This window comes from Eublepharis macularius, chromosome 15, assembly GCF_028583425.1.
Source record: "Eublepharis macularius isolate TG4126 chromosome 15, MPM_Emac_v1.0, whole genome shotgun sequence".
Classification (NCBI taxonomy): domain Eukaryota; kingdom Metazoa; phylum Chordata; class Lepidosauria; order Squamata; family Eublepharidae; genus Eublepharis; species Eublepharis macularius.
The window spans coordinates 23,125,785-23,146,087 of NC_072804.1; the positions used below are offsets into that span (position 1 = coordinate 23,125,785).

Here is a 20,303-nt window from a genome sequence, read left to right on the forward strand (position 1 = left end):
AGGGGGTATGTGGATTAACTGCCCCCCTTGTTTCTGGGGTTTTCACTTTTTTCTAAAAAAACCCAAAGTCTGCAGAAAAATCCCTGGCTCCATTTTCTGGGTCTATTGAACTGCATGGGAGTCCAATTCAGCATTCGATACAGGACACCTTTACCATGTACCGAAAAACTAACCTGAGAGGCACTTTTCAGATGAGAGCGCAGCATTAGACTGAGTTAGGAAACACCCAGGAGAGACCAAAGTCCTAGCAACAGCCATCTCTAAGCCATAATTACACAATAATCTCCCCCCACATGAGTTCAGAAGATAGCTCAGGGGGAAACAGCGTTTCCAAGAGTTCTTAGAACTGTGTGATCAAAACAGAGAGTCTCCTAGAGATCCCCAGAGCCCTAATCATGACTTAATGTGTGGGCGGAACATAAATCAATGAGTGGCAAATTGCAGGTTTGCATCCGTACAGTTCTGAGCATGGCAGGATGCGTGCTCTTCCTCCCTTCATAATTAATGCGTTATTTTGTTTACCCCAAAGCGGGGAAGAGCCTTTCATTTTAGGGTAAGCCACTAAACGGCACCACATTTGTAGGCAGCCACGTGTGGACTCCTTTCCTGGCTATTCACTATGCAACAGTTGCCACGCTAAAGCGACTTTTAATGGCTTGCCACAGGAGGCTGCTCCCCTCGAGGCACAGAGTCGATTTGCAGAAATTCAACGTGGAAATTTGTTTCATTTATCACATTTATATTCCACCTTCCTTCCGTTATGGAACTCAGAGCAGCTCAGATGACCTAGGTTTCCAAGACCTAGACTTAGCTTCAGATACATTGCTGGATCATTTCCCTTCCAACAACACCCTGGACCCTTTGTAAAGACAGAGGGCAGGCTCATCTAAGTCCTAAGTAGTTAATTTGAAAATGGGGCTCTCTCGGTTTTCTAGGAGTGGGAGCAAGTTCTCTCCTCTTCAGGAGAAGGGGACAGAACCTGTCCCCCCCCCTTTTAGAGAGGGAGGGAGCTTATAGAACATTGCCAGTAGCCAGAAAAGGCACTGATTGGATGCCAGGATCCAATAGCTCCACCCCTAGAACTTTAATTGGCTGAGGGCATAACTAGACGGTACATTTTCCAGATGCACATCAGCAGGTACACACAGGTGTCATGCAACTCTGGTTAGAACTAGGCCTGCTTCTGTCATTGGAGTTGAACACCATCAGTTAACAATCAGGATGACAAAACATCACCTTTGCCACTTTCATGAAGTAAATCCTCCTCTTCTGCTGCCACTGCCATCTTCTCCCACAACTTTCACCCGCCCCCCCCCCCAACTGTGCTATGAAATGGAGGAGCACATGTGCCATCCATCCTTCCCTCCCCACCCCATCCCCTCTCCTTCCCCTCCACCTCACCCAGTGATTTAGGCTACTTTGTGAAGGAAGAGGGGAAGCCAGCAACAGCATTTCTGCTCTCAGCTGTTAACAGATGGTGTTCAACTTCAACAGAGGCAATGGGTCTGAAATCAAATTGGTTGCTAAAGTCTGGGAATGGTGCTATTTAATTCCTATAAACAAGCAATTTTTTTTATGAAGAGCTTTTAAACGGAGGTTATGCTTAAAGCCTTTCACCAACGGATTCCCAATAAAATCAGGATTTAAAGTGATTTAAACAAAACTGGGCAGAGAGGTTTTAAAAACAAACAAACATGGCACATAAAGAAGAGGAATACAGCTTTAGTGGGATGGAAAGTTCATGCCTTTGATAAGCAAGTATCTGCTGAATTATACCTTTTCACAGAGGGAAAGTACAGTTCCAGCTTGGATTATTGCAACCTGTTCTTCATTCCTCAGATTCTAAAACAGAAAGTGACACTTTAGTTTACAACTCCTTACAGGCTCTATGGGGCACGTTTTTAGAAGTCACAAGGAAATCACCATCTGTTTGTGATGTGCACATACTGATTTATCCTACCGCCTCCATTTGCACAGCAGTTGAAGACAGAAGACTTCAAACAAGCCATGTGTGTTGTGATAACTAAATGGATGGACTAACTGTGGCTAGTTTCCTTCCCACTTACAGGGATTCTTAACCATGGTTAAATCCTGGTTAAGAAAGAATCCCAATCACCAGGAATGAAACCATCTCCAGTTAATCCAGGCATTTGCATGCAGAAATTACAATTAACTGCTGTTAGTCTTCTGACTTCAGTTGCCATGTGCTGTGCAAAGAAGAGGATGGAAGAAGCACACAAACACAATGACTAGCTAGGTCTGTACGTACATGAACAAAAAGGTTTATTCATAATGCCTGAATGCAGCCCAACCGTGATTTCATTTAGATGAAGCTTTGCAAAGACAAACAATTGCCTGGAGCTATAGTTATAATAACTCTCTCTGGTTTAGGGGTATATCCTGGAGGCTCACACTCTGATACTCTAGGGGCAGAGCTTGGGAACTAAGGGGAAGTGCCTGACCCATCAGAGATGGAACGTGCAGTCTGAATTGAGCAATGCCTGGTGGGAGTGAATGATGGCATTTGACTTCAGGTCAAATCCTAAAAAGTGGCACCTGTACAAGAAGAATTTCTGTTGAAGGCTCCAGATCACTAGAGAATTATGATGGTGCAATATTGCAGTTGCAGTTCCCCTAACCTGGATAGCCCAGGAGAGCCTGATCTCAGATCTCAGAAGCAGGGTTGGCCTTGGTTAGTACTTGAATGGGAGACCTCCAATGAAGACCAGGGTTGCAGAAGCAGGAAATGGTGAACCACCTCTGATAGTCTTTTGCCATGAACACCCCACCAGGGGTCACCATAAGTCAGCTCTGACTTGAGGGCACTCTCCACCACCAATATTGCAGTTGATGGGCTCTGTACAATTAGTTCACATATCAAGCATTAAATCAATTTAAACCATTAAAGCTGACCACAAATCAGAGGAGAATTTGAGCATTTTATAGTTTTGATTATTTTGCATGTTTTACGGTTTTAATTATTTTGTGTTTGGCCATATCACTGGGCATTCACCTTTAGCTGACATACAATGTCCTCTCTTGCCACTACAGAATTCATGCTGACATGCCATAACAACAACAACAAAATCCCGTTTAAAAATACATAATTGGAACTATATAAATAAATAGATTAACTACCCCATTATCACCAAGGATATCTAGCTTCTTCATAAGTTCAGAAATATTCACATCCTGGAAGAGAAAATGTCAATATTTATTTTTCACTTGGCAATCAAATCACACACATTTGTATAAACTTTGACTGTTACAAACTTTTTTTTTACACCATTTAAGCTAGAAATAACTGCTACAAAGGAAATTCTCACGTCCATAGTAACAATTCCCATCATATGCCTGAAAAGGTGAATCTCTGATTTTAGCCTAATTCGTAACAGGAAAGTCAGGTAAGAACAGTTCTAAAAAGTTATCTATGACGAATGCAATTTCATCCTAGTTACTAATTGTATCATATATTTATATCAATTTTTGTTCAGTAACTTAAATCACCATTAAAATCACATCCAACTTTAAAAAAAAAGTTTCCCCAAGCTGCCAGCATGACCCTGGAACGGCATTAAAGTATTTGCTACCAAATCACGCTGCATGAAGTCAGCAAAGGCAACCTGACACTCATTGCGCAAAGGAAAATAATTTCACATTATGTTTAAACATGAAATATTGTAGGTATAACCAAATACTCAGTGAACACTATTAGGAACCTGCATGCAATGTGTGGGAAAGTACTTTGGAGGGCCACGTGGACTTCACAGCGCCCTGAACCCTGCAACAAACAGCTGAAAAGGTGGAAGTTGAATCACTTCACAAGGCAGCTGGAGTCTGAAGCTGAAGGTGGGGTCTGATGTTTAATATCAAAACGGGACCCTGCAATGAGGGGAGCTAAACGCTCCCCAGCCTTACCTCCCAGCTATTCCCCAAATTCTTTTCTCGCTCAGCCTGGTTCTAATTCCAGATGTGAGCCAGTGCAGAGCACAGGGAGAGGCCGTTTCCCTCACTCACACCACTCAAGTTTGGATGTTACAGTCAGATCCACCGCTCACACATAAAGAGAACAAAAGCCGGCTGCCGCCATCACATCTGGCGCAACCCGCAAACTGTTCCAGCTATTCCACAAGAATGGACAAATCCACATCTACCTTTATTCCCTCTTGCTGACAGAACAGCTGAAGGGCGCTGCTGTTGTTCTCAGGGAAGGCAGATATTTGAAGGTTAAAAGCTGGTGACCTTCGTTCTCTCTCCTGAAGAAAGATTTTGTTCAAAACAAGAACATACAGAGTTATCAGAAGAACCCCACCCTCTCCAAGTGATTCAAGCCAAGCAAAAACGACGTATGTGGATGTGTGAAGGACTGATATGGGACACCTTGTCAAACCAGGCCACACCAACAGGTCCAAAATAGGATAATTTCATTTCAGAAAGGTTTCCAAGATGGCAGATAGAAGAGCCAGAAGGACAGTTAACAATAAAATGCATCGTGAGGTGAATGTCTGACGCATGACATGCAACCCTGATTGGATCACAGCAGCCAGCATGTTTTGGGGAGCGCTCCAACAGGAACTTCTGCATGCAATGGGGAGTTCATGGAGACTCAAGCTCAAGATCCAGCCTGGAGGGAAGAGGAGATCAGAAAAGCAGGTTCATAGAAACAGAGTTGGAAGGGACCCCACAAGTCATATAATCCAACCCCCTGCACAATGCAGGAAATTCACAGCTACCCCCCTACACTCCCCCAGTGACCTCTGCTCAACGCTCAGAGGAAGACAAAAAGGACCCCCCAGCCAATCTAGCCGGGAGAAAAAATCCTACCTGATCCCAAAGTGGTGATTGGCATTATACTGGGGACATACCCTGGCTCATCCCTTCCTGCCCTCCCTCTTGCTATCTGCCCAAATTCAGACTTCCCTCTAGAGTAGCAGACAGCCGGAGCAGCCTGGCATGCTGAGACTGGACACAGCCTTAGGTAGTCCATGCCTATCCCTAGCTTGCCCTAGTCACTCTCAACAGAGGCCCTTCGATTTTATATTGACACAGGAAACTACTAGGAGGGTATCTACTAGGAGGTTGAATCGGAGGCCTTCCTCAGGCACAGAAATAATTGGTTGCAGTACTGAGGGGTACCCAAGTTTCTTTAAAGGTAAAAGAGCTCAAACTTTCTTCAATGTTATTTAAATCATGTACACATAACCAGAAAATCCTTCACAGGGCAGGATTCACAGAATGCACAGAATTCATTCAAGGACTGGTCAGTCCACTCTGGTGTTTCAAAAGCATGGGAATCTCATCTTACGTTTCAGGAATGAGAGAATATGAATTGTGAAAAGGCTGCCAAAACACGCCAGCTGAGGCAAACTATTGCACAAGTACGTGAAGCATCTCTTAGCAGGGGTTATTTTGTAGAAAAAGAGCTCCAGGAACTTATTAGCATAACTCATCAGCACAACTCATTAGCATATGCCACACCCCTTGACATTGCTGGAAGTGTGCCATTAGCATAACTGATTTGCATATGCTGTACCCCCTGATATCACCTATCCTGGCTGTTTTGGACCCACTCCTGGCCATTCAGGGCCGAAACTGGGCCCAAAATAGCAAAAAGGAGCTGAAAATGGCCGAAAAGGGGCCCAAAATGATCAGGACTGAGCCGCTGCTGAGCGGGAGAGTGATCCACCACCCGTCAGAGGCCTGATCCTGGCCGTTTTGGGACCAATCCTGGCTGTTTTAGGCCTGATCCTGGATATTTTGGGCCAAATCCAGGCCAAAATGGGCCCAAAATGGCCATAAATCAGGTGGGCGGGACCACCTGACATATGAACTCTTTGGAGAATTACCGGAACTGCATTCCTGCGCGTTCCCCCTCAAAATGAGCCCTGTCTCTTAGAAACAACATCAAATATCACTCCGATTATTCTCAATAGCTTTCACATCCCATTTTTTTTCCAACCATGAGTCACAAAAGCTATTGACAACAGAGCTTTTTCCGAGTCCTCCCACCCATGGAGTGCCCTCCCCCTTAAGGCTCACCTGGCTCTTCCTCTTCTCTCTCTTTTTAGGCATCGGGCCAAAACATTGCTTCTTACTCAGGCTTTCCATTAAGAGGTCAATCTTTTAAAAAATGTGTTTACAGTCTGCTTCCAGCATGAGAACTTGCTTTTGAGATGCTTTTAAAATTACTGTTTTTGAGCTGTGTTTTTAATAATACGTTAACTATTTCATGCCGTTTTATGTTTTTATCATGTCTTATTTTGTAAGCCTCTGTGGCTGGAGGCAACAAACACATTCCCTAAATAAATAAATAATGATAAAGCACTGGCACCTATCAAATGATTTATTGCACAGAGCTTATTTTGCACAGCTGCCAAAGCCCACCTTTGATGGAGATCACATAAGATGCCTGAAAAGGGATGTGTAAGGTTTTGTCCTGTTAAGTAACATAAGCCAGTACAGTGTAAAATACACATCAGTGCTTTCCCACAATATTATACTAACAGTCCAGCATTAAATTTAAACTTTGAAGGGTCGTAAAATAAATTTAAGCCACATGAAACAGCAACTGGGGTGGAGCAGGGCTTTTTTTCAGCGGGAACGCGGTGGAACGGAGTTCCGGAACCTCTTGAAAATAGTCACATGGCTGGTGGCCCCGCCCCCTGATCTCCAGGCAGAGGGGAGTTTAGATTGCTCTCCGTGCTGCTGAGCAGCGCGGAGGGCAATCTAAACCCCCCTCTGTCTGGAGATCAGGGGGCGGGGCCACCCGCCATGTGACCATTTTCGCCAAAGGCAACCATCTGAATTCCACCACCCCTTTTCCCAGAAAAAAAGCCCTGGGGTGGAGGGAGTGTTTCAATAAGACAAAGTGCCAGGGAAGATCCACACTGAGGCACACATGAAGGTGGATGATATAAAGGAGGTGAAAACAAAACATGAGGAAGATGCTCCCTCATCTTTCGGCAGCAGCTTTTCACCCCCTTTCCTTTGACGGGGGGAATGTAAGAACAAGCCTGATACAAATCCTGCGTGAATCCTGCGTGATACAAATCCTGTGTGAAAGGAATAAATCACACCATGGAGCCATGCTGAATAGACAAAGGTCTGCTGAAAAGAAGAGGCACACTTTCCCGGGAAACAAACTTCCTCCTATTTAAACATTATTCCGTTTTTAAACCGTATTGTTGTTTCACCAAGAAGAAGAGATTCACGTCATTTAAAAAAATATTAAATAAAAGTATTTGCCCTTACATAAAATGACTGAAAGTAAACTTTTTTTTAAAAAAAAGAAAAAAGGATTGACATGATGGATGTATCAAGCTTTTCATGCCGAAGTGTGTTAATTGAGAATGTCGGGGAGGGGGGGATGCATTATCAGAAACGTTGCATGCGGGGAGGGAACAGTCATGGAAGTGGAAGAAACAAAAGTCACAAACACTGATAAAGAAAATATTTTATTGGATGCAAAACAATGATATGCGATATATATACACACACACACACATATATAAATTAGCTATGTTAAAACATCATAAAATTAGTGAGCATTCCCTCCCAAAGTGCATTAATGCAGTGGCATTATATTCATCGCTCATATATCACAACAGATTTTCAGAAAATCTGGTTAGTTTCCCTTTACACATGCACTCGGTGCTAGTAAACGTCACAGGAATTTCAACTTGGGTTCAAAGACCAACTCAGCTCCGTTTGAGAGTTTACAACCGAGAGAGTCTCTTACTTCCAGTTCTAGGACACGGAATTCCAGGAGCTCATTCTGATCTCTGGCATCTTGCATCTCACTCTTCAGCTGCCTTTCTTCCTGCTCCATTTTATAAACCTGAGAGAGAGCAAAGTATCACATAACTGTGGACCGAGAGAAAAGCCAACATAGTTACGTGGCAAAGCATCAGCTGCAGAAATAAAAGCAAGAGGAACTTCTATCACAGACAGAGATTTGTGCCGCTCTTGGATTGCCCAGGTAGCCACCCAGCTTGAGCTGCAGACAGAGACAGGTTTTTAAAAGAGTTAAAGTAGTACACACACACACAATTGTGAAACATTGCAAAAAACGGGAACACAACTTATTCTCCCATCTCTAGCACTTCACTGGTACTGCTGAAGCCAATCCACTGGCTTCTCAGTGATTTCGCACACGTTGGATAATGCACTTCCAATCCTCTTTATAGATAATTTGGAACGGATTTTTTCGTGTGCGGAACAAAAAACCCACCTCAAACGATTGATAAAGTGCATTGAAAGTGCATTATCCAACGTGTGCGGAATCAGCCAAAAAGAACAAGTGACAAACAATGTATGCTCTAAGTTTTGTATAGCCTGACAATTTAAAAGAACCCTTTTTGAAAAGTTTAAAAAAACAATTTATTTCTAAGTTTTGTGCTTCTAGGACATAGAACTTATGGCGGACGCGAATGCATGGTGGCCATTAGAATGCATTCGCTTCGTTTAAGTCAGGAATATCTTTATTACAGGCAAAAAGGTTTTTTTCAGCCGTAAGGTATCTCTCAAGCACAACCTCTGTCAATGCTCTCATCATCAGAGAACAGGTGCCTAAAACAGCCACTTCAATGCAGCTCTTAGCCACCATTTCTTTCCATCTTTCCAATACGCCTCTGAACTTTGAAAAGAGCGGCTGCCAAGTGCAGGGCAAACCTCACTCGGAAAAGTCAGGGATGGAACTGCAGTGACCAGTCAACCCGACGTCCCCTAGAGTTCCATCACTGATCATAGAATCATAGAATCACAGAGTTGGAAGGGGCCCTACAGACCATCTAGTCCAACCCCCTGCCCAGTGCAGGATCAGCCTAAAGCATCTCTGACAAGTAATCATCCAGCCTCTTCTTGAAAACTGCCAGTGAAGGGGAGCTCACCACCTCCCTAGGCAGCTGATTCCACCGCTGAACTACTCTGACCGTGAAAAAGTTTTTCCTAATATCCAGCCGGTACATTTGTGCATGTAATTTAAGCCCATTGCTTCAGGTCCTTCCCTCTGCTGCCAACTGGAACAGCTCTTTGCCCTCCTCCAAATGACAGCCTTTCGAATATTTATAGAGAGCAATCATGTCCCCCCTCAATCTCCTCTTCTCCAAACTAAACATTCCCAAGGCCCTCAGCCTTTCCTCGTAGGGCTCAGTCTCCAGACCCCTGATCATCCTCGTTGCTCTCTTCTGCACCCTCTCAAGTCTGTCCACATCCTTTTTGAAGTGAGGCCTCCAGAACTGCACACAATACTCCAGGTGCAACCTGACCAAGGCAGTATAGAGAGGGGCTATGACCTCCTGCGATTTCGACGCTATGACCCCTTTGATACAACCCAGGATTGAACTGGCCTTTTTTTGCCACCGCATCACACTGACTGCTCGTATTTAGTTTACAGTCCACTCTTACCCCAAGATCCCTTTCACATATACTACTGCCCAAAAGTGTATCCCCCATCCAGTATTTGTGCTTCCCATTTTTGTGGCCCAGATGTAATACTGTGCACTTGTCTTTGTTGAATTGCATCCTATTCACAGCTGCCCACTTCTCCACAGTATTCAGGTCTTGTTGAATTTTCTATCTTCTTGGGTGTTTGCTACTCCTCCCAATTTGGTATCATCAGCAAATTGAATGAGCAGTCCTTCTACTCCTTCATCCAGATAGTTGATAAAAATATTGAAAAGTACCGGGCCCAAAAACGAGCCCTGCGGCACCCGACTGGACACCTCACTCCAATCTGACGAAACGCCGTTGACCACCACTCTTTGGGTGCGGTCCTCTAACCAGTTCCCTATCCACCGAACTGTCCTATAGTCCAGTCCACAGTCTTCCAGTTTGCCCATCAGAATGTCATGGGGGACCTTATCAAAAGTTCATCATTGCTGCTATCTCTGATCCAAGCGTGATAGCCCCAGGACCTTCAAGGCCAGCCCCCCTTGCTTATAGTCATCCTAGAAACCAATCTTGCCTCTATACTGAAACATCCTTAGCATGCCTGTAGAACGATTGGTCTCAAGAGCTCCTGCATAGAGTAGGACAAGGAAGAGCCAACGAGAGCCCTGCATGTGCTGCCATCAACTGTCCCAACTGGCCTGTTGAAACCACTGAACCAGCGTGCTGCATATTGGGTGCATGTGGTTTGTATCTAATTATGAATTGTTTTAGGATGGTAAAATATGTGGACTCTACCCCCTGAATCTCCTAAGTTCAATAGAAGCTTGCTGGTTATGCGATGGCTAAGAGCACAGGTCCATGGAAAACTGCTCCAGGGAGTTCCATTCTGGATACAAGATTTTCCTGTATTTTTAAAAAAACACTAAAACAGAGTGGCTGTTGAGAGACAGTGTTGAGCAGAGGTTAGAGTCTCAGATGAGGTTCTGGCTGACCCAGATTCGGATCCCTACTCTGTCACAGAAGCTCATTGAGAGATCTTGGGCTAGTCACACACTCAGCCTAAGCTACCTCACAGGACTGTTGTGAGGATACAATGGGGGGCAATGATGTACACTGCTTTGGGTTCCTATTGGGAAGAAAGGTAGGTATACATGAAACAAACAGAAACAGGGACTAAAACAACAGGGATGGATCATTGTTAAAAAGAATTCAGCTATCCTCTACCACTGTTTACCCTACAGCAGGGGTCATTTCGTAGAAAAAGAGCTGGAGGAACTCATTAGCATAACCCATAAGCATAACTCATAGCATATGCCACGCTCCCCTGACATTGCCAGAAGTGTGCCATTAGCGTAACCGATTTGCATATGCCACACCCCTTGACATCCTATTCTGGCTGTTTTGGACCCAATCCTGGCCATTCAGGGCTGAAATTAGGCCCAAAACGGCAAAAAGGGGCTGAAAATGGCTGAAAAGGGGCCCAAAATGGTCAGGATCGGGCTGCTGCTGAGCAGGAGAGTGATCCACCACCCTTCAGAGGCCCGATCTGGGCCGTTTTGGCCCCAATCCAGGCCGAAACGGGCCAAAATGGCTGAGAGTCAGGTGGGCAGGGCTACCTGTCATGTGACCTCTTTGGGGAACTGCCGGAACTGCGTTCCTGCGCGTTCCCCCTCAAAATGAGCCCTGCCCTACAGTATGTACTAATTTTTCTGAAAGCTCCTCTTTATCATGCTTTTTACTGGCCTTATCAAGCCCTCCTCTCTACTCCCCTCCCATCAAGACATAGTGCATTTGTTTTCATGACAATTAGGGCAGATAACACTGAAGTTGTCATTCTCTTCACATACCTTTTCTAACAATTCCTGGTTAGTCCTGATCAGTACTTGCTTTTCTTCTATCCATTTGGAATCCTACAAGACAGAACATGCAGAAATAGGGTAAGACTGTCTATCCCAAGAAGAACCAGTGAAACAGTGGAAGACATCAACTTGCAGACGAGCATAACACAGTGCAACAGAGAAGTTTCTTCCTATAACCATTTGCTTTCAGGCTAAGTAGAGTTGGCCAATATTCTTACAGCCTGCAGAATAGAAATGCAGTGAATGGCCTGTTCTTGTCTGTTATCCTCCTTTAAAGTTTTACTTTAAGACACATGGAAACGAGGAGGAAAATACATCATGCATGGTGCAAATGAGTTCCAGAATCCTTATCCAGTAGATAAAAGGACAAAATGGAAATGATGGGACATCAAATAGAAAATGGCTCCTTTGACGCAATGGGGAACGTATCTTAAAACTCAAGAGCTTTGTATTTCACAAGACTTCTTGGGGCTTAAGAGCCACAACTTCCACCTAGTTGTCATCACTATAAGAAGCTGCAGTTGGAGGCTCACAAGGTTCATTTCAATGCCCCCGGCATATTGCAGCCATGTTTCTCTTAGAATCACTGCAAGCACCACAACAGTCACTCTACACAATCACATCACCACTCCAAGACTGAAACAGTTTTGTTACTGCTGCAGTAGCCACCAGCCCCAGGAAAACTCCTCTGAATAACTTCACTAGCTAAATTTCATCTCTTGTATAAGGCTGCAGGGCAAAACTGACATTCCCATCTCTCTCTCTCTCTCTCTCTCTCTCACACACACACACACACACACACACACACACACTAAACTCTACAAAAAAAAGAATTCATAGGAATTCATTCACTTTGAACAATGATTATCGCTAAGAATATAGTAAAATGTGCCACTGAGTCGCAGCCGACACATGGCAACCCCAGGAAGCTCCACCTTGTGTGGTTTTCAAGCCATTGCCTTCCTCTGTGTAACAACCCTTGTTTTACTTGACAGCCTCCCATCCAAGTACTAGTTGGTGTGTACCCTACTTAGATTCCAAGCTCTCATGAGGGTGGGCTAGCCTGGGCTATCAGGGATGCTATTACTAAGATTGGTGGTGGAGAGTGCCCTGAAGTCATAGCTGACTTATGGCGACCCCTGGTGGGGCTTTCATGGCAAGAGACTATCAGAGGTGGTTTGCCATTGCCTGCTTCTGCAACCCTGGTCTTCCTTGGAGGTCTACCTTCCATTTACTAACCAAGGCAGACCTTGTTTAGCTTCTAAGATCTGATGAGATCAGGCTCTCCTGGCCTATCTATTACTTATACAGTGTTGAACTAAACTGCAAAAGCAATTATTTGGATATGGTGATACTCCACATTCAGGAGCAGCAGAATTACCCAAACTGCTTACATGTTCGGAACTTCTGAAGGAACACACTTTCCTAATCAAATCTCATCAGCTCAGCCATGGCATTGGATAGCCTTAGGCAAGGCACTGCCTTACTGTAGGAATAAAACACTGTGGTCTAATTTGAATGTACAGAGTGTTTGCAGAGTAAAAGGCTTGATATTTTGTATAGTTTATCTGTAGCTGCTGAAGTAGCCCCTCCCTGCTGTGAGTGAAGATCCTGTTCTGTTCTGCGTCAGTTGTAAAATGTCTGTTAGTGAAACTACCTCTCTCCCCTGTACAAGACATGAATGTTTCTCTCAGTTTGTTGTTTATCTTACTGTAAATAGTTTTTAAATGAAGTTCTTCTTTAACTAAACAAACTTATCTTAAATTATATTTCTTCTCACTGGACTTCACTGTGTACTCTGCTTCACACATCTATATGTGTGGAAAGGAGGTATATCCTGCACCAGGTGAGTGATGGGATATGCCCCATGCTGAGGATTCACAGAGATATTCATATATATATCTCCCCCCTCACACTTACAGTCTCTGTTCCCCATTTGGAACATGGAAGTGATCACATCAGCCTGCTTTAAAGAGATGCTGTGCAAATTATTGATATAAAAGATGAACAGTATATTTTCCTACACTCAGGAAAAGCACAAAGTGCAGTTATGGTGATGATAACCGTTCCAAATCATAAGAACTTAAAAAAAAAAACTTAATATCTGAACCCTGGATCAATTAAGGTAAATGAGTAGATCCAGCTGTATGGCCCAAAACAATCTTTAAAAAAGTAAGATGACCACATCATGCACAGGAAGCTTTTCATTTGCAAAATCAAATTTATTTTGAAGAACAATAATGACCATTCTTATCTCAGCACTCTATAGTTACACAGTCAGAACGGCCTAAGAAGCCAATATGGCTTTTCCTAAGGCAGAGTCATTCATGACCCCAGCAGCGATTCTGCAGCTAGATACAGTAGCAGAAGGAGGTGAAAATGAGTTCAGAACAGATCCCAGAGCCCGGGGCTAAGCTCAGCACCTCCCAGCTTGGAAACTGAAGCATACAGATACACTACAGGGTCACAGGCTGGCTCAGCTGTCTCTCTTGCATCTCCCGCAATGCTTCAAGCATTTAGTTTTTAAAGTGCTACATCTCTTTTATCTTGTCAAGTACTACATCTGTTTATCCATTCATTCTTCCCTTTTTTGAAAATGTTCCTTTCTAAAATAAAAGTGCTAGAGAGCCAGCAGGTGTAGTGGTTAGAGTGTGCCAGTCTAGGATCTGGAAGGCCAGGTACGAATCCCCACTCTGCCATGGATGTACACTGGGTGACCTTGGGCCAGCCACACACACTCAGCCTAACCTTCCTCACAGGGTTGTTGTAAGGATAAAATGGAGGCGAGAGGAATGAGGTGAGCCACTTTGGATCCCCACTGGAGAGAAATCAGGGTATAAAGAAAGTAAATAAAAATAAATAACTAAAATAAAGTACAAGTCTGCTGAAAGTATCTTGGTGATACCCCAAACACCTTTTAATCAGTGCTGGCTGGATTGGTTATAAACTTGGGAGACCCCTCAACCCTACCCCCAGCCCTGGAAAGAAATGGCATGCTTGGACAATGAGGGTGCTTCCAAAGCGGCCAAACTGCTCAAAAAACAAAAGTTATGTCAGTTTTCAAGTAAACAGCAGATCTCAAATAGGGGTGTGCACTTTAAAAAAAATCTATATTATTTAGATCCAGGTATCTGGAATACCATATATATTCAGTATTCTGGATATTAGGGACCCAAAATGATGATTTAGTATTCAAATCTAGGTTTTATTCAGCAATCCAGATACATTTGGCTCCATTATTCCCTATGAGGGAAACTATCATGGTGTCGGTGGGGGGGGGGGGCGTGTTTTGTGCAAATTCCACCAAAATGGCAGGGAACCTAGTCCTTCTTGTCCTCTGAACAAGCTGCCCCCACCACTCTCCATTGTTCCCTATGCGTGCATGCATATGTGCCATCAAATCGCAACCGACTTATGGTGACCCTAGCAAGCTTTCAAGGTAAGTGAGAAGCAGAAGTGGCTTGCCATTGCCTTCCTCTGCAGAGTCTTCCTTGGTGGTCACCCATCTACGTACTGACCCTGCTTAGCTTCTAAGATCTGACGAGGTCGGGCTATACCCTGCTGCCTTCCCTCTCTGCTCCCAACCAGTTGTGGGGTGGGGAGAGGAGGGAATCCAAGTTGGCTTTACAGCAAAACAAAATCTTGCAATGCCGCTGCCCACATGTTTGCGCCCCTATCAGTCACCATGTATCCAGTATCCATGTCCTTGCCTACGCACTCCGCTGATTGCCTCTCACGGGTGGCAGAGCTGTTTTCCATCATGTGCACTTCATCAAGAACCTTGGTGTGGCCAGCCAAGTAACCCCCCTCATCGCACCCTGCCTGACACTGATTGTCTGACTCTCGCCCAGCAGAAGGTTGTCAGGTTGCCACCAGAGCGCAGTCAGCAAGAGGTATTCATAGTGTGACTGAGAGCAGGTCCAGATTTTTGATGTGAAGTGCACACTTCTCTCCCTAGCATGGGATAACAGCCCCTGGCAGCCCTGCGAAGGGAAGACACCATGGTCCAGCTCAGCACGGTGTGAGCAGGGAGTGTGGACCAAAGACAGACTTCTTGGAGCAGCCTGTGGAAGCCCAAATCCTCAACAATGGAAAAGGAATACCAGTCTACAGCGACCATCTTGCCAATGAGGTGACTAACCCTCTTCCCTGCCCTCTGGACCACTCCCCTTGGGACAATAGTGCCACCCCCACCAAACATCATCAGAGATGCTCGGTGTCCCTTCCCTACAGGAGACCTGGGGTGGGGAGCACCAGAAGTGGTCGCGGGACAACCCCCATGGCTTGCTGGCAGCCATGCAGCAACAGCCTTTTCTCCCCCTGCAGAAGCGCCACCTGGTGGTGCTTCTTCAACCGGCTCCTCAGTCCAGCAGTCAAGAGATGAGCCAGGTCTTCCTCTCGACTGAACCGGGCCCTACACAGCTGGCACTGCTGGCACTTCTGCTACCTCCATTCTCTCTTCCTGCCTCTTCCTGAAAGGCCTACTACTGACCTCAAAAAACCAGGGAAGGGTTGCCACTGTCGATCTTCTCTTCCAGTTCCTCTAGCATCCTCTGGGACCTTGGGGTGAGCTCGAGGACCAAAAAAACCCTCACATCCCTGAAGTCCACCCCAAAGGACACTGCATGCTGCTCCTCTTCCCACTGCACAACAGCTGGAGGAGGTGTGTCTCAGCACCAAGCCCCTGCCCAGTGCCAGCTCCTGCCTCATGCATGTGTGAAGGTAGTGCTCCTGCATCCGCCTCAGCAAGGAGACCCTTGTGAGGCCTCTTGCTGTCACTAACCAAGCCAGAGGCCAGGGTGGTGGAAGGTGGCTGCTGGGCAGGCCTCTGCACAGGGGGTGGGAAAGCCACAGCCTTCCCCCTCCCCTCCACCCTGCTACTCTTCTGCTTTGCCTTTCCGCCAGGGCCCTGCTGGACTCCCCTCCTATCACTCATTCTGTCCCTACTAGTACTTTCAGAGTAATCCTAGCTGAACTGTGCTACACTCACTAACACAGCACTAACCCACAACCCCCCCCCAAGTTTTTTTGAATTTTAGACACCTAGACAAATATCAGAAGTTTAAAACAAAATACTGACTACCAACTCTAAAAGCTGGCTAATTGTTGTGGGTCTAACCTGGAGATGGAAATATGTTCTCTTCTTTTAAAAGCCTTATTTAGGTTATGTTATTCCAATTACACTAGCAAGAAGCTTAATTCCTCTTCGAGAATCAAGCAACTCCCTTCTTGAAATCCAGGGACTAGTACAGATTAACCTATGGCTACAAACACTACTTTTCTAAACCACCTGGCCTGACTCCACTGAAGCCAAGAGACCAAGAGCAAAGTGAACAACCTAGTTCACTTTTTTTTTACTAGTTTTCTATTTGACAAAACATCTGAACCCTTTTTAATGTCTACAGAAGCCTCTTTGTTGTCCCTAAATTGAAAATTAATTTGTGTTTTTTAACAAGGGTTATATCTAACCTACGTTAAAACCTTATTAAAACCTAGCAAGCAGGGCTTTTTTTCTGGGAAAAGAGGTGGTGGAACTCAGTGTGTTGCCCTCGGAAAAAATGGTCACATGGCCGGTGGCCCTCCCCCCCTGGTCTCCAGACAGAGGGGAGTTTAGATTGCCCTCCGCGCTGCTCAGCGGCGCAGAGGGTAATCTCAACTCCCCTCTGTCTGGAGATCAGGGGGCGGGGGCACTGGCCATGTGACCATTTTCAAGCGGTTCGGGAACTCCGTTCCCCCGCGGTCCAGCTGAAAAAAAGCCCTGCTAGCAAGTATGCCAACAACTCTCATCAAAGAATCCCTGAGATTGGCCAGAAAGTAGAGCTCCTCCACCCATTCATCACACTCTCACGCCCCCTTTTTCTGCATCACTCCCCCATCCCATCAGCTGCCTGGAGAAAAAAGACCAGAAAGGACAGAAGGGAGGAGGCAGCGAGTTTTAAAATGGCTGATGCCATGATTTCTGGTGTGATGAAATCCTGGTATATTTGGGAATCCAGTATACACGAATAAATCTGGATTTATCCAGGTATGCTAAATATACCTAAATAATACCAATAAGGTATTATTTGGATATATATTCAGAGCAGGAACACCAAATCACACCCCCATACTCTCCACATTCCTTCTGGTGCCTATTTAGTTAGGAAGCCTGCCAAGTAGGTCAAGAGCCCTGTCTATTCTTCATCCACGCATGGGCTAGCACATTATTACATACAGTGACATCACATATTCCATTTGGCTGCAAATAAGATCGCTCTGTATTTATCAGCGAAGAGAATGGCAAGGGGGCCACAACCAAAGCCAGCTTTCAACTGGAGAATGTTTTGCCACACCAAATACACCGGATACCTATTTGTTCTTGAGGATGGATGTCAGAAGACGGCTGTCTTGGATGCAGGCATGTGCATACTGGCTGGGTATCAAGCAATACTAGCCCCATAAAGGCGACCTATGCTCAGCAGTGTCCAAGGCCTCCATAGGCCCACTGCTATTCTCAGTACGTACAGGATCCTCTCCACCACCCCTGCTTTTGGTAAGTAATACAGCACATGGGTCACCTAACTGGGAGGAATTCCAGGTTTTGTTAGATTTTTTTTTTGGCTCAGTTTTGGAGCCCACAGCCTAGTCACTGTCTCTAAAATGGGGCCAATTAAAATGTGCCTCACAAATCCAGTGAGCGGGTCCAAGTGCAGTCTGGATCTGCCCCTTCACTAAATAAAAGATCGCTCATTCTACATTTCGGGTTTTATATGGTTACCAAAAGGAATATTCCGGTGACACCAAGCTTTCCAAGTCATCTGTTGCTGTAAGTAACCATTCCTTATGACTACGCAATTCTGTCTTAAATCTGAAGAGCCTTCACATGTGATCCAGGACTCTTCTCTTGCAGTGCCTTCCTATTTCCTTTGATGATGGAAAACAGTGTGCCATCAAAAGTACCTGCACTGCACACGTGGGACATTTGCCTGCTCGAAATAAGGAACACGAAAACCTCCAATCACATGGAGCTTCATACAAGAGGTGGAACTATTGGATCATGAAAAGCAGCTTGCTGAAAACATCATCAATGCCCTTGTTCCCTCACCCCAGAGCAGGGAGACAAGAGGAGAAATAGATGACTTCTGCACGAGTTATCTGCCCTGAGTTCAATGCTTTTGAGAAGCAGGGTTTTTTCCCCTACTTCACCCACAGCCTCGTGGTACGTTCATGCATCTCCAAGGGGTTCCCTGTCTTTTCTCTTATCTTCCTCAAGTATGGATGGTTGGGGTGTAGGTGGGAAAATTTGGATGTTTGTGGTGTGGGTGGGAAAATTTGGATTTTTCTGGTATACATGTTCCCCTCTGTAAAGAAATTCGAGTTAAGACAATTCTTTCCCTATGGACAGAGGGAATATAGAGACGGATAGAGTATGCCTAGATAAACAGATGAAATCTCAACTATTACCAAGGTAACAGCTAAATTCTGAGCTCAGGCGATTAAACTGCGCAATAAATTTCAGTCCTGTTCACTTGATTCCTGATTCAGATCACATTAGGAGGTTATGATATTGTTGTTTTTAGGTCTCTAGATCCTAATTTTAAAATGTTTATCTAGGATATATTTTTAATACTCTATTTTAATTCTATGATGTAATTAATCTAGGTATTGTGATATTTGTATATTTTTAACCAAAGTTTCTTTGTATGCCAGATAATGTTTTGTTTTATAAACTTGAATCTGGTCGTGGACTGTAATAAAATTTACTGTTACTGGTATACATGGCAGCCATTTTCCCTAGCTCTATCCCCATGGCACCATTTCCCCACAGGGGTGCTTTTAAAAAAAAATCATTCTAGAATAATTACATTGATATACCATTGTGACAACAGGCGTAGCAGGTTCTCTGAATTCTCAGCATTTGTTTTTTAAAAAGAGTAAGTCTCTAACCCCTTCCCTTACAGAGACATAAAGGGCATATCTTTGGGCCGTTGGCCATTGCTGCGAGACTGGGGCAGGGAAACTGCAGGGAGGCCTCATTGCTGCTGTGCTTTATCTGCAGCCACACCAGCAACGGGGAAACCACACAATCTCTTCCCCACTGAAAGACACCATAGTTTCACCATTCAAGAAGCTGTTCAGTGGTGTTAAGGTAGAGTTCGATAGGGGTTCAGAGGTTGTATGCGGTACTGATTTTCAAAGTTTGAATCTCAAAGAATTTACCTCAGCTAAGGACAGATTAACATGTGTCACTAGAGGAAGATTCAGCCTCCATTCCTGACTGACATCTTCATAGTGAAACAATTCTCTGCTATCTGCTATCATGGACAGAACTTACAGAGAAACTGAATACGCTGCTTAGATATAAAGTACGGGATGGACTACTATAGCAAAGCTTACGTGCTATTTTTAATGTCTCTTCCAGCTTATTTTTTACATGTATTATATTCATCCTGGCTGGTATAGACTTTTCTCTAAAAACAATAAACTTGACAACAAGATACTTCTCTGATCCTGATTTCTTAATTAGTTTCTGGAGAAGTTACACGGATAGTCTCTGCTGCACTAAGATTTGCATAAGTATATGGTATATGTAAGTAATGGTATCACTTCAGAAAAAGACATCACGAGTACCAATCTGAACTGGCTCTCGGGGCCAAGCTCCAAGTGACAAATGACATTTGAACGACAAGTGAACAGACTCATCTGTATTCCTCCCTGTTCACTTGCGCTCCACTTGCACTCCACTTGATCATGTAGTGGAGCGCAAGTGAACAGGGAGGAATACAGATGAGTCTGTTCACTTGTCGTTCAAATGTCATTTGTCACTTGGAGCTTGGCCCCGAGAGCCAGTTCAGATTGGTACTCGTGATGTCTTTTTCTGAAGTGATACCATGTGTCACTGTGTCTCTGTGTTTTGGATTTACTTGCACTCCACTTGATCATGTAGTGGAGCGCAAGTGAACAGGGAGGAATACACGTGAGTCTGTTCACTTGCCGTTAAAGTGTCATTCGTCACTTGTAGCTTGGGTCTCAGTCCCTCATAATACTAGATCCCTTGGAATAACCATAAAAGAA

General features: G+C 44.6%; 1 protein-coding gene across 2 annotated transcripts in view; it reads right to left on the minus strand.

Moving 5' to 3' along the window:
* The window catches only part of JAKMIP1 (janus kinase and microtubule interacting protein 1), an 88,721-nt gene that overhangs the window by 19,975 nt on the left and 48,443 nt on the right, over window positions 1–20,303 (minus strand). Inside the window, exons 11-15 of one of the 2 annotated variants that reach the window (XM_054999276.1) lie at window positions 11,238–11,300; window positions 7,739–7,837; window positions 4,155–4,256; window positions 3,139–3,192; window positions 1,777–1,842 (exon numbers count right to left, since the gene is read on the minus strand). In XM_054999276.1, coding sequence (XP_054855251.1) covers window positions 1,777–1,842; window positions 3,139–3,192; window positions 4,155–4,256; window positions 7,739–7,837; window positions 11,238–11,300 — 384 coding nt within the window. Of the gene's footprint in view, window positions 1–1,776; window positions 1,843–3,138; window positions 3,193–4,154; window positions 4,257–7,663; window positions 7,838–11,237; window positions 11,301–20,303 lie in introns of those variants that run through there. The other variant, XM_054999277.1, reaches the window with a different exon arrangement.